At 41.7% G+C, this 15,303-nt stretch overlaps 1 protein-coding gene across 4 annotated transcripts in view; it reads left to right on the top strand.

Moving 5' to 3' along the window:
• The first annotated feature begins 13,714 nt into the window (after positions 1–13,714).
• clstn1 (calsyntenin 1) overlaps positions 13,715–15,303 on the top strand; it is a 65,556-nt gene continuing 63,967 nt past the window's right edge. For all 4 annotated transcript variants that reach the window (XM_014145781.3, XM_014145779.3, XM_014145780.3 and 1 more), the window contains exon 1: positions 13,715–14,021. In XM_014145781.3, coding sequence (XP_014001256.1) covers positions 13,940–14,021 — 82 coding nt within the window. In that variant the 5' untranslated portion in view covers positions 13,715–13,939. The remainder of the gene's footprint in view (positions 14,022–15,303) is intronic.

The raw sequence follows: 15,303 nt of genomic DNA, 5'->3' as shown, positions 1-15,303 counted from the left end.
CTCTTTAAGGAATACCTAGGATAGGATAAAGTAATCCTTCTAACCCCCCCCCCCCCCCCCCCTTAAAAGATATAGATGTACTATTGTAAAGTGGTTGTTCCACTGGATATCCTAAGGTGAATCCACCAATTTGTAAGTCGCTCTGGATAAGAGCGTCTGCTAAATGACTTAAATGTAAATGTAAATCTCTCTCTGTATCTATCTCACCTCTCGTTCTAATCCACCCTCCCTCCCTCACTCCCATCTCTCTCTGTATCTAATCCACCCTCCCTCCCTCACTCCCATCTCTCTCTGTATCTATCTCACCTCTCGTTCTAATCCACCTCCCTCCCTCACTCCCATCTCTCTCTGTATCTACCTCACCTCTCGTTCTAATCCACCCTCCCTCCCTCACTCCCATCTCTCTCTGTATCTATCTCACCTCTCGTTCTAATCCACCCTCCCTCCCTCACTCCCATCTCTCTCTGTATCTATCTCACCTCTCGTTCTAATTCACCCTCCCGCCCTCATTCCCCACCTCTCTCTGTATCTATCTCACCTCTCGTTCTAATCCACCCTCCCTCCCTCCCTCACTCCCATCTCTCTCTGTATCTATCTCACCTCTCGTTCTAATCCACCCTCCCTCCCTCACTCCCATCTCTCTCTGTATCTATCTCACCTCTCGTTCTAATCCACCCTCCCGCCCTCACTCCCATCTCTCTGTATCTCTATATCTCTCTCCCATCCCCCCTTTCGCTCTCACCCCCTCTATCTGTATTCTTGTAGTACATCTCCCCCACTCTCTCTTTCCTTCTTCCTCCCCTGTATTGGATCCTGCACTCTGTCTCTCCCGGCCTACCCCCTTTCTCTCTCACCCTCTCTCTCTCTCTCTCTCTCTCAATTCAATTCAAAGGGCTTTATTGGCATGGGAAACAATATTACATTGCCAAAGCAAGTGAAATAGATAATAAACAAAAGTGAAATAAACAGTAGACATTACACTCACAAAAGTTCCAAAGGAATAGGAGACATTTTCAAATGTTATATTATGGCTATATACAGTGTTGTAACAATGTGCAAATAGTTAAAGTACAAAAGTGAAAATAAATAAACATAAATATGGGCTGTATTTACAATGGTGTTTGTTCTTCACTGGTTGCCCTTGTGGCAACAGGTCACAAATCTTGCTGCTGTGATGGCACACCGTGGTATTTCCCCCAATAGATACAGTGCATTCGGAAAGTATTCAGACCTCTTCACTTTTTCCACATTTTGTTACGTTACAGCCTTATCCTAAAATAGAATTAAAAAAAAATAATCAATCTACATACAATACTCCATAATGACAAAGCAAAAACAGTTTTTTTTGCATATGTATTACAAATAAAAAACATACCTTATTTACATTCTGTTTTCCCTTTGCTATGAGGTCAGGGAGGTGACCAAGAACCCAATGGTCACTCTGACAGAGCTCCAGAGTTCCTGTGGAAATGGTAGAACCTTCTAGAAGGACAGCCATCTCTGCAGCAGTCCACAAATCAGGCCTTTATGGTAGAGTGGCCAGACAGAAGCCACTCCTCAGTAAAAGGCTCATGACAGCCCACTTGGAGTTTTCCAAAAGGCACCTAAAGGACTCTCAGACCATGAGAAACAAGATTCTCTGATCTGATGAAACCAAGATTGAATGGAAAACGTCACGTCTGGAGGAAACCAGGCAGAGTCCTTTCACCTGGCCAATACCATCCCTACGGTGATGCATGGTGGTGGCAGCATCATGCTGTGGGGATGTTTTTCAGCGGCAGGGACTGGGAGACTAGTCAGGATCAAGGCAAAGATGAACGGAGCAAAGTACAGAGAGATCCTTGATGAAAACCTACTCCAGAGCACTCAGGACCTCAGACTGGGACAAAGGTTCACCTTCCAACAGGACAATGATCCTAAGCACACAGCCAAGACAACGCAGGAGTGGCAAGTCTCTGAATGTCTTTGAGTGGCCCAGCCAGTGCCCAGACTTGAACCACGATCGAACATCTCTGGAGAGACATGAAAATAGCTGTGCAGTGACGCTCCCATCCAACCTGACAGATCTTGAGAGGATCTGCAGAGAAGAATGGGAGAAACTCCCCAAATACAGGTGTGCCAAGCTTGTAGCGTCATACCCAAGAAGACTCGCGGCTGTAAATCGCTACCACAGGTGTTTTTGGTTTGTCATTTTTCACATTTTAGCAGACACTTAGCCAGAGTGACTTACACGGAACCCAAACCGGCTGCACGCATGCGCCATCGTGCTCCATCGTGCATAAAGGTATTTTGTCCCCACACACCAAACACAATCACGACACGCAGGTTAAAATATCAAAACAAACTCTGAACCAATCACATCAATTTGGGGACAGGTTGAAAAGCATTAAACATGTATGGCAATTTAGCTAGCTAGCTCTCACTTGCTAGTTAATTTGTCCTATTTAGATAGCTTGCTGTTGCTAGCTAATTTGTCCTGGGATATAAACATTGAGTTGTTATTTTACCTGAAATGCACAAGGTCCTCTACTCCGACAATTAATCCACACATAAAACGGTCAACCAAATAATTTCTAGTCATTTCTCCTCCTTCCAGGCTTTTTCTTCTCTGGACTTTATATTGCGATTGGTAACTTTCATAAATTAGGTGCATTGCCGCCACCGACCTCGTTTGTCTTTCAGTCAACCACGTGGGTATAACCAATGAGGAAATGGCACGTGGGTACCTGCTTCTATAAACCAATGAGGAGATGGGAGAGGCAGGACTTGCAGCGCGATCTGCATCAGAAATAGAATTGATTTCTATTTTAGCCCTTGGCAACGCAGATGCTCGTTGGCGCAACATAGATTTCGAAATATATTTTGCAACGCTCGCACACGCAACGAGAGCGGTGTAGTCAGCCTGTTACAGTAGTGAGTGCATACATTTTTATATGTGTTTGTACTGGTCCCCTGTAGGAATCAAACCCATAACCCTGGCGTTGTAAGTGCCATGCTCTACCAACTGAGCCACACGGGACCACTGTTAATAAGGGGTATTGAGTGTAGATTGATGAGGAAAATGTATGATTAATGATGGGAAAAAAACATTTAATCAATTTTAGAATAAGGTTGTAACATAACAAAATGTGGAAAAAGTCAAGGGGTCTGAATACTTATCAAAATGTGATTTGTTTTCAAATTCTTTGTGGGTCTGTGTATTCTGAAGGAAATGTGTCTCTAATATGGTCATACATTTGGCAGGAGGTTAGGAAGTGCAGCTCAGTTTCCTCCTCATTTTGTGGGCAGTGTGCACATAGCCTGTCTTCTCTTGAGAACCAGGTCTGCCTACAACGGCCTCTCAATAGCAAGGCTATGCTCATTGATTTTGTATATAGTCAAAGCTTTCCTTAATTTTCGGTCAGTCACAGTGGTCAGGTATTCTGCCACTGTGTACTCTCTGTTTAGGGCCAAATAGCATTCTAGTTTGCTCAGTTTTTTTGTTAATGATCTCGCTCTCTGGCTCTCTCTCCATGTCTTGCTCTCTCTCTCTGTGTGCATATTCAACTACTAAGGCTGTCAGCCAGGCTGTAGGTGAATGTTTCCATTCCCCTGTGGAGACACAGAGAAATGAGCTCAGTGAATGAGCTAGCACACATAAATAATACAACATATCTCCCCGAACACAAGCTCACTCTCATTAAAAACGCACTGACGTTCCACAAATAGTCTTTGCTCAGTCACATTTTTACAGCACTGGCCCAGTGTTGAAAATTTCATCAAAATGAATGAGGATGTCAATGCGTAGAGACTCAATAGGATAGGATAGTATGAAGGGATTGTTTGAAAATGACAAAATGTATTGAAGGAAATGTATAACCATGAAATGAAATACAAGTCCATGGAATTGGTGGCAGAGTTGTTCCACAGTGGTTGTTTGTAGAATACCCATGTCACTTTCAGATCGACAGGAGGGTAAGTGTGTATGTGTGTCTCTGTGTTTTCCACCCGGCTCAGAAATAGGTTGTTTGTTCAGGCCTGCCTGTCAGGGGACTTTGTAGCGATAACACACCCAAACACATACATACACACATACCTACCATGCGCATCCACACACACTTACCCACCACCACTACTACCACCACCACCATGTCACCATGCTGGGCTCTTCACAGTTCAAAATAGGCATTTACTCACCCACTTCCCAAAATGCTTCCAGCTTCGTTCCTCCTCTCTGTGTTGACCCCCAGATAATTCTGGACGGGTATTTTAGGAATCTGTCTCAGAATAAGATAATCCTGGAACAGCTGCTGTCTAATTTTAAGTGGAGGGCCTGAGGATATGGGTGTCGTTTAAGGTCCAGGGGGAAGTTTACCCTAGGTACACATCTAGGATCAGCTTCCCCTCTCCCTATCCTAACCTTAGGTCAGTTTAGCATTTTCCCCACTAACGGCTAAGGTCAGTCTAGTGGCAACATTACTCTACTCAGTCATTTAGGGTCCAAGAGCCAGTGAACTTTGAAGTCTGTAAAGATTTCATGGTGTTGTAAAAAAACTTTTTCACACTGTGTTCCTCCAAGTGCAGCGATAACCCCCAACTCGTCAAAAATAGATTTGAGAATTTAAGGAAATAGAATTACAGTTACGACTTCAACCAGCATTACTATAGCAGATGAATGGGTAACTGTGACACATCTTGATGCCTGTGTGTGTGTACTAGACCAAATGAAATACGGATTTTATTGCCCTATATTATTCCTCAGTTTACAGAAGACTTGAGCATGAGCATCTGCTTAAATATGAATAAACTTGACATCAATTGCAATATTGCAGCATCGGGATAATGTTTGTAGTCGTGCAATAATCTGTGATTTACAAAGTTAGCGGTGTGTCCCACACCAATACAGAGGCCATACCATATGTATCAAGTGTCTCAGAGTAGCAGTACTGATCTAGGATCAGTTCCCCACCGTCCATGAAATATCATGCTTTGTGATCTAAAAGGCAGAACTGATCCAGTTTCTGAGAAACTGTGAATACGGGCCTAGAGCTTCTTCTCACTGTGTTGGCCATGTGGCTGCCTCTCTCTCGTGGGCTCCCATGAGCATTGCCACTGCTATGTGTTATGCCAAGGTGTTAGTTTGTCCGTGTTATTATGACTATTATTATTAGAGCAATGCGTCACGTTTCTTCTGTGAAAATTAGTCGCTGATATAGCACATCTGCTAAATGCCATGCATGTTGAGTCAACTTTTGAGACATAAAACATGCATGAGCATTGTCATTTAGTATGTGACTCATATGATAATGTGTAGGATAATGAATATTTTACATTTTTGTTACAGGCAAGATAGCACTTCATTTTACGTATGGCTCTCTATCATGTTGAATCAGATTTTTGGACACTGTAAATACCCGACTATCTTTTGCCCCATTATTCCAGTAAGTATGCTTTGTTCTAATATTGTGTTAGTAATGGAGATATACAGTGATAAGGTGCACAGGTAGACAGTACACTTCCACTAGGTTTCGTAAACAATCGTTTTTTAACATTTAATTTTTCTATAATAGCCTGTGGAAGTTACATAACCAATTATTGACCAGACTGACTGACCATGAGCTGACCACGAGGGCAGGTTTGACCAGTGACTCAGCCTAGCCGAGTGGAAATTAACTACATAGGTACTCAGCACTTCATCCTGACCTGGTGGACAGAGAAAACCCTGGGTTGTGTTCATTAGGCATGCAGGAGAAAATGGTCTGAAACAGGGAGGACTTAAGAAATAAAAAATAAATGCTCATGATCATTTTCCATTGCAAAACATTTTGCAACTCACCAGCCCTGAGGTTTGGTTCAGCGCTCTTTCTCTCTCTCTCTCTTCTCCACACACCCACCTCACACAGGAAGGCGGAGGAAGCTGGCCTCACTCCAATCCTTTTTTATTTTTTCTCATCCTTTTTAATATCACCCACTTGCCATATGAGTCTTGGTTCAAGGGTAATAAGGGAGCAGATTGCTCACTTCCCCTGTCTGGACAGCAGCTTTCCTCATAAATACACCAACACATGGAAGCAGATCTCAATCACAGATGAAATGCCGGAACTTTGGGACTGTTAGCCTTGGGTGGCCAAATCTCTTGAATTTTTGCCGCTTATTCATTGTTTCATTCGGTGTGTGTCTGTGCGTGTGCATGCTTCCATGCTTGAGTGCGTGCGTGCGTGTAGTGCAAACATGTCTGTGTATATACATAAAAGTGTGCACATGGGTGGACGACTTATGTGATTTTTGATTGTTTTTGTGTGTTGCCTTATTTTTTCAACACATGTTCTTCCGTGACGATTCCAGCCATTGAGCAGCCATCCCCAGGCCCTAATCTTAAAAAAGGAAAAGGAGTTTGAAAAGGGGTCCCGAAAGGCCACCAATCACAGATGAATTATGGGAAACGACGTGACAGCAATGTCAGAAATCCCATCCCCACATCCTCAGTGTAATAAAGCGGAGGTGAGCGTTTGACCTATTGAGTGTGAACTCTCCCCACTACGTGTCAGAGGTGTCTTTCTGTGAAGGTCATGGGTCAAGGTCTTTAAACGGGACAATCAAAAACATGGCACCAACACAACATGCTGCCCATCTGCGGGAATTCCCACTTCGTACTACAAAGAGAAACAAAGGCGAGTCTCTCTCCCCCCCCCCCCCACCCCCGCCAAAGTAATTTCGACAGGAAATTAATCAAAGAAATGTACTCTTACTGTGCTTTAAAAACTAAATGTGGTAGCTGATACTAACATGGTGCCCATCTGTGGGAATTCCCACTTCAGATTACAGAGACATACACAAAGGCAAGTTTCCCCTCCTCCCAATGTCATTTCTAAATTAATCGAAGAAATATGTGCTTTAACAGTATAAAACCTATATGTGAGGTAACTTTTACACTAATATCAGAAAGAGTGATCAAATACAGTTAAACATAAATGTTTATGTTGTTGGCTGGATTGTTTGGATTGAAAGCCACAGCCAGCCCCATCTATCAGGTTCCCACTCATGCCATGTGTTTTAGTGCTCGAACCTATGAGTAACAAAAGGACCTGTAGGCTGCTGAACAAGATGGCTGCCATTGAGTTGTTCCACTCAGAATTCAAGGGTTTTTCCACTGCCAAGCAACGTACTTTATATTCAGCGCCACATAAGAGGCACACTTCTGTTTAAGTTAAACTATTCTAAAACAAAGACCATATATGGTCACTTTATTTAGAATGAAACCAAATGGGTATAAAGCATGCTACCACACAACATTGCACAACACATTGCACAACAATAATACATTGCTTCCCTATCTCTTGAAACAAACTGCAAAAGTCTTTGTTTTAACAAGCATCAGAATTCATTGGTATTTGGCATTGAACATTTCCATAGAAACACACAGGGTCAGAGCCTCCCGAGGGGCGCAGTGGTCTAAGGCACTGTATCGCAGTGCTAGCTGTGCCACTAGCGATTCTGGAATCGAGTCCAGGCTCTGTCGCAGCTGGCCGCCACCGGGAAACCCATGGGGTAGCGCACAATTGGCCCAGCATCGTCCGGTTTAAGGGAGGGTTTGGCCGACAGGGATGTCCTTGTGCCATCGTGCACTAGCGACTCCTGTGTCGGGCCTGGCGCAGTGCACGCTGACACGGTTGCCAGGTGTACGGTGTTTCCTCCGACACATTGGTGCAGCTGGCTTCTGGGTTAAGTGGGCATTGTGTCAAGAAGCTGTGCGGCTTGGTTGGGTTGTGTTTTGGAGGACGCACGGCTCTCGACCTTCGCATCTCCCCAGTCCATACGGGACTTGCAGCGATGACACAAGACTGTAACTACCAATTGGATACCACGAAATTGGGGAGAAAAAGGGGTACATTTTTTTTTTTTTTAATGAACACATAGGGTCTTTCAGAGTGGGCTGATGAAGAGAAGGGTGCAGTTAAGCTACAGGAGTTGGAAGCTCAATGGTTAAATCAGGGGTTCTCAAAGTGGGGTCAGGGGTCCACGGAGGTACTGCAGCCAGATCTCAAAATAAAAAAAAATGTATATACAGTATATATATTTGAACAACAGATTAAACACATTTTGGATAAGGGATCCATGGAATAAGTTTAGAGGGCGTAATACAATAAATTACAATACAAAGTAATATTGTTAATCTGTATGTTCTTAATCCAGGGCAACATATGACCTGGGAGGCTCATAGGGATATTGGTATTGTATTTGTATTCCCCCCAATTTTTTTTTTTTTTTTTTACATAAATGCACTGTAATTTTAAGCTTTAAAGCTGCAAAGTTTTCTCTCTGCCTCGCAAAAACATGTAAAATGGCAAAACTGTTCAATTTTATCTCCAATGCCAAGAGGTGGGACTTAAAATGTTTATTGTTGCAGCCTTCACAGGGCGCGAGACTTGTTTCAGTTGGTTGGTCATAGTAAAACTCCATGTTTGCTATTTTATCTCACTCGAGTTGTGTTCTAAATATGACCGTGTCCCTGTCAAATTTGCTATTAGAAAAAAATGGGTCCCCGGCCCCAAAAGGTTTGAGAACCCCTGGGTTAAATGACCTTGAGCGACAGCACAGGTTGAAAGATAATTGAAAGGTAGGTTTAGAAAGAGGATACGGGGGATACGTTTTAAATGCTCCCTGTAGAGTAGGATATGCATGAATAAGACTGCCAGCAAAGCTACTGAAAGGTACTCGCTCAGCTTCAACTGTCTGTTTGATGTGTTTCCAGACAGGTTCCCGTACGTCTAACTCAAGGACTTAAATATTTAATTTGAGTGAAATTAATAACATCCAGGATTCCTAAAATGAAGTTTAAGAATTTTGAAAATGTATTCATGGAGCCAAAGTTAAAGGGAAATCCTGACCAAGACCAAAATTTGAAGTATTTTGAAACAATGCTACATTTTTATTTATCAAGATAGATATGCAACGGCAACGAATTCGGGCAACGAATTCTTATGTCCATTATAAGGATCAATAGTTTTGTATGTTCAAGCTAGATATGAAATAAGTACCAAAACTAAAAACTATATAAATATATACTGTATGTATTGGTAAGCAAAATCATAATCTCATGACCATTTTTTTCTTGCGCTACTTTTATATAAGTAAAAAATAGGGTGAAGAGCCGCTGACAAACAAATTGTCAATTCATCTTTTTGGCATTAATATTCCATCAAGCACTCAGGGAAGTAAAGCTTTCCCAATCCAAAGACAAGCTTCAAACGATTGTTATCAATGCCTCATACTCTCATTATACATACCCCATTAATGACCATAGAGAAAAGAACTGGAACAAATAATTAGGCTCCTCACAGACATCCAGTAGATCCATTGAATGCCGAATTGTCATTATAATGTAGGATGTTGTGAGTAGACATAAGCAATATAACCCACAGAGAAAATATTGTAAAGGCAGTGTTGTCTATTGGTCACAAATGCTTTGATTCCTGCGATAACACAAAGCTTCCCATGCTGTGTCTGTTGCCAACCACCCACTATGATTGCTGCCCAGCAGCCTGCAGGGATGTTTCAAACACACTCATTACTGGCTGACTCAGGGATGGTGACGATAACATGCAACAATATAATGTTTTTAACATCCTGTTATATGTATTATCTATCTGTGAAAATATAACATTTATAATTATCGCTCCTCTCCCAGCCCAAGTCACAGTACGATCGTCAATCGCAATAATCTTTTGACAGACATGAATATTATTGGCAAATGGCAGGGTGTGAAAATTGAAGCAGAGAGAGTAGAGGCAGATAGACTGAGGTGGCATTTGACATGAGAAATGAGGGGAGCAGCTAGGAGGGGTATGTGAGTGACCTCCATTCACCCTAATAACTTTATAAATCTAATCCTTAAATCCATGTCTGTGGCCTTTAGTAAGTTAATGCAGTCTGTAGGGCCTAGCATCCTTACACAGTCCTCTCCCTTCTATGAGGGGTGATGTTCCAAAGTCAGATTTGAGGAGTTGTGTTAGGAAATAATGAATCTTTGAAAAACAGAGCTTCTACTAATGACAACAATGAATTTCACACAATCATCAAAAAAGTTGCCTCAAACATGACCATGAGGAGTCCCAAATCATAGAGAAATATTGTTCTTAATTAAAAGGGCAATCTGCAGTTCAATCAATAACAATGCAGGCACCCCACCAATGTTTAAGGTTCTGATGAGGTACTACAGTTGAACTAAGCTCATGAGGTATTATATTCTTCAAGAATCAATGGGTCTACATCATTGAATTGAAAGTACAAAAATTGAGATACCAGACTGTCTAAAATGGGCCCCATGACTTCTTAAAGAGAGATACATTGGCGATGTGCTGTGTCTACAAAGCTAGACTAATATGGGTAGAATATGTGGACAACTAAAAATACCTAGGTGTCTGGTTAGACTGTAAACTCTCCTTCCAGACTCACATTAAGCATCTCCAATCCAAAATGAAATCTAGAATCGGCTTCCTATTTCTCAACAAAGCCTCCTTCACTCATGCTGCCAAACATACCCTCGTAAAACTGACCATCCTACCGATCCTTGACTTCGGCTAATAGCCTCCAACACTCTACTCAGCAAATTGGATGTAGTCTATCACAGTGCCATCCGTTTTGTCCCCAAAGCCCCATATACTACCCACCACTGCGACCTGTATGCTCTCGTTGGCTGGCCCTCGCTACATATTCGTCGCCAAACCCACTGGCTCCAGGTCATCAATAAGTCTTTGCTAGGTAAAGCCCTGTCTTATCTCAGTTCACTGGTCTCCATAGCAACCTCCACCCGTAGCACGCGCTCCAGCAGGTATATTTCACTGGTCAACATTTCGATTTAGAGCAATAAAGAAATGGAATAAATTAACTGAGCAAATCAGAAACCTTTCAATATATAAATTTAAACATTATTTTAAAACAATTTAAATATAATACACAGAAATGTTGTGGGATTACAGTAGATGAAGAATTCATATTTTTTAGATTGATTACTTATTGGTTTATTACGTTAGTATATTATGTATGTTTGTAATAGTGTGTTATATGTGAAATTGTGTTCGTATATAAATTGTATTTTAATATTTAAGGACTCTTGGAAGATTAGTCCAAATGGGGACTAAAAGAGATCCAAATCAAATCAAAATCAAATCAAATCCCCAAAGCCAACACCTACTTTGGCCACCTTTCCTTCCAGTTCTCTGCTGCCAATGACTGGAACGAAGTGCAAAAATATTACCGAAGCTGGAGACGTATATCTCCCTCACTAACTTTAAGCATCAGCTGTCAGAGCAGCTTACCGATCACTGTACCTGTACACAGCCCATCTGTAAATAGCACACCCAACTACCTCATCCCCATATTGTTATTTATTTTTTTGCACCCCAGTATCTCTACTTGCACATCATAATCTGCACATCCATCACACCACTGTTAATGCTAAATTGTAATTATTTTGCCACTATGGCCTATTTATTGCCTTACCTCCCTAACCTTACTACATTTTTACACACTGTACATAGATTTTTCTATTGTGTTTTTGACTGTACGTTTGTTTATCCCATGTGTAACTGTGTTGTTGTTTTTGTCGCACTGCTTTGCTTTATCTTGGCCAGGTCGCAGTTGTAAATGAGAATTTGTTCTCAACTGGCCTACCTGGTTAAATAAAGGTGAAATAAAAAAAGATGTGGAAACGAAATCCCACATCTTCAGATGTCATTTCGTCACTACCAAAGAGACAAAGAGTGCCAGACCTGCGCCAACGAGCTTGAAAAATTCCCAAGCGAGACATCATAGCAGTAGGTGTGGTGAACTGAAGGAAGTGACACCTCTATGTGGTTTCACTGTTGTCTCACACATATTGGCCAAATCCTCCTATTGCCTTCCACTGTCCAACCAGAGCGTTCACAATGACCATTCTGTGGGAGGCTTCCACTTTCTCCCATCCAGTTAATGTCTTGCCAAAGGGGAAACAAACAGCCATTGTACTGAGGTTCTGCTGCTGACTATAGACAGACCCTGTTTATAGACCCATCAGTTAATTGTGGTTTTGCACAAGTATGACCTTTCTCTTGAGTTCTGTTGAGATGATTGCCACTTTTCACAGAAAGTGACCATCATAACACATAGTTGTATCTTGGCTTAGCTGACATTCTGATTTAGGCTAATTGTATTGTGGTATTATTGATGTCCTGCTACAATATGTTAGGATACAGCAATCTCAAACTGCTACTCTACCCCTGACAGAGTAACCATGACTAACATAGTAATTAACCAGTAATTTAAGCTCATATTCATTCAAACACATTACGTTATTAAAAGTATCCTGCTCCACCAGCCCTGTTGACACCTGATATCAATTCAAATGTGTGTGACAGAGGGTGTCCTGTCATTTCGTCTCCCATTCTAATTTGTTAACCCTGTGAGGATTACACAACCGGCTTATATTTAATCTGTAATAATACAAAACCATGTTGAAATGTGTATGTGTCTTGTATATCTTGTATAGCATTTGTATCTATTATGGATGAATCTTACTGTTTAATGTTCATCTTATCCGACTTGCCACAACTGAAGTTCCCTCTGGGAAAAAATAAAGTTACTCTATTCGTAGTCAGCAAAAGCAATTGGAGCACTGAGACGCCTTATCTTAGTGCTCATTCCGCTGTCGTTTGTCTGATTGTTATCTGATTGCACCACATCCTCTTTGCCTGTAGGGTGTTACCTTAATATGAGAGAACGTGTTAATTAAATAGAGCACACACACAACTTTGTCATTTTGAAACCTATTATCACACCATGTCATGCATGTTATAATTAAAAATCTACACCAGTCATGTGGGGTGAGCTGGTGACGATGAGGGCCGGGCAGGCAATCAGAGTTGGTTCATGTCTTAAATGGCATTCTATTCCCTATATAGTGCACTACTTTTGACCTGAGCCCTATGGGACCTGGTCAAAAAGTAGTGCACTATAAAGAGAATAGAGGTCCATTTGGGATGCAACCCCTAGTTGGCTCCTGGATGAAATGGATCAATGTTGTGTCTTTGATGAAGGTTGTGCAGTGTGAGAGTCAGCTCTCTCTCTCTGTAGTGGGGGAAACTCAAATAGAAAACCATCTGTGTATTTGTCTGTATTAGTAACATGAACAAAGGATTTGGGGCCAGATCCACTCGGTACCCGCTGATAGATGTGTTCACCTGCTGTGTTCTGGAGTGAACAAAACATCAAAGGTTGAACACAAAGGTAAAAGAAAGGTTACGAAAAGGAATATGGCCTCTCAGTAGATCATTAGTGAAGACAGGTGTATGTGCGTGTATTTATTTAGGCCTGCTTTACTTACACAGATAGCAGACATATTATTGTAACAGCTGCCCTATTCAGTTTTATTTTATTTATCATAAACAGAGCTTCCTATAACATTGCTTCTACATCTGCATTGCTTGCCATTTGGGGGTTTAGGCTGGGTTTCTATATAAGCACTTTGTGACCTGCTGCTGTAAAAAAGGGCTTTATAAATACATTTGATTGATTGATTAGGAACTAGAATATAAGCAAGTCTTATTGTAGGCCTAATTAAAAAAAAACACGCACCCAACAGTACATCCCCTCTGTGTCACCAGCCTGGGTGTCACTCATCCTACCAATAGAAGTATTTGGCCCTCGCCCTCTGTCTGAGTATGACTGTCTGTGCTCAACTAGCTGCAAGCACTCCCACAATAACAGTATTGACGTCACTAGCCATCGGTCCGCAAAACTGCGAGAGAGCGAGTGGCGATAGAAGGGAATAGCAAAGCGGCGCTGGGGGCGGCCATTTTAGGAGTATCACGGTTGCCGAATACATCTTCTGAAATTGTTTTTCTTGAGAGAGCTATATATTTTATTATAGGCGAGGATATAAGAAGGTTGTTTTTATTTTCCCGTGTTGTAATTCGAATTTGGGATGCAGATCAGAAGGTATAAACATTTTGCATCCGTTGTCGGACTGGTCCTCGGACTATTATGCGCGGTGGAGGCAGCTAAAGGTAAGCCAAAGACGAGGGTTTATCTCTGTGTTGTCTGTCTATGTTCGGGCGAACGAACGCCTTTCATGTAAGGAAAATTAAGGCCAATGCTCCGTCTTGCCTACACATTGTTTATTATAAAAGGCTACAATTAATAACCCAGATGGTGGCATTCCTAAGGGATGTATCTGTTCAACCTGACAAGGCTACTGATTGCCATAGCGGATGGATGTCGCTCACTACAAAGTAGACTATTCGTCCGTGTCAGTGCATCGCGCGACACTGTAGCTATTTGATTTAAAAAAAAAAAAAAAAAAAAAATGCAATCAAACCCAACTTAAATTCTAGCAATTTTGCATCGTCACTGTAATTTTTAATTAGTATCATGAAATGATGAGGGGCCATTATATCTGTATGGATGAACGAGGTTGTTTTCTGTTTCTCCCCTCTGCCAGACGTCAATGCTATTTTGGGTGCCCCTCCATTGTAGGCCTATCTGCATAAATACAATTCAATTTGCAAACATACACGTTGGCATTAGATTTCATATAGCCCTTAACTTATCAGAGCCCATACTATGGTTAGCCTATAGGCTTTCGCTTGTCTGCTTCATTCACCTGTTTTTATTTTTCAGGGCCCGGTTTCCCAAAAGCATCTTAAGGTTAAATTCATCGAATTTAGCTATAAAATGCTTTTGGGAAACCGGGCCAAGTAGGCTACGTAGCACTTGTAACATGGATAAAACAACTGTTTAATCTACTTTACCCCAAAGCCGTGATTTAAGTGCATGTTTAAATGCCTCAAACACATTGTTAGGCAATTTTATTTAAATACAGATTTTTGATTTGGTAGCCTAATAGTTTTACCGACGCTGCGGGCGCACAAAGTCTGATCGTCGCTTGTTAACTACGCATTGCAGACCCTTCTCACAAGTACCATTTGTATCTGGGTTTAAAAATTAATGCGTTATCATCACAGGCTTAGCAAAATCCCTATTATACTGGTAGTACAATGCTGCAGGTGCATTAGCGGTCCTCACTGAAATGCCAAAGATATGATGGACGGATTAGACACAAGAAGAAATAGCTTGCCAACACTGAATGCCTTTGCTGCAGGGCAGTCCACGTCGCGCCAGCAGTTCAATATTGAAAGATGAAGACCTCTCAGTATAGAACGTATCTACCTTTATCCAGTGACCTCTCAATGTGAACGCTCCAAATGTAGCCTAATTTTCATGTTAAGGCAGGTGCTCAACATGCGCAGTTAGGCGCAACACTGGAGATTGAAATGTATCCTTTTTTTC

Source organism: Salmo salar, chromosome 15 (genome assembly GCF_965601325.2).
Source record: "Salmo salar chromosome 15, fSalSal1, whole genome shotgun sequence".
Classification (NCBI taxonomy): domain Eukaryota; kingdom Metazoa; phylum Chordata; class Actinopteri; order Salmoniformes; family Salmonidae; genus Salmo; species Salmo salar.
The sequence above is the reverse complement of the archived record's forward strand: the minus strand, read 5'-3'. Positions and strand labels throughout refer to the sequence as shown.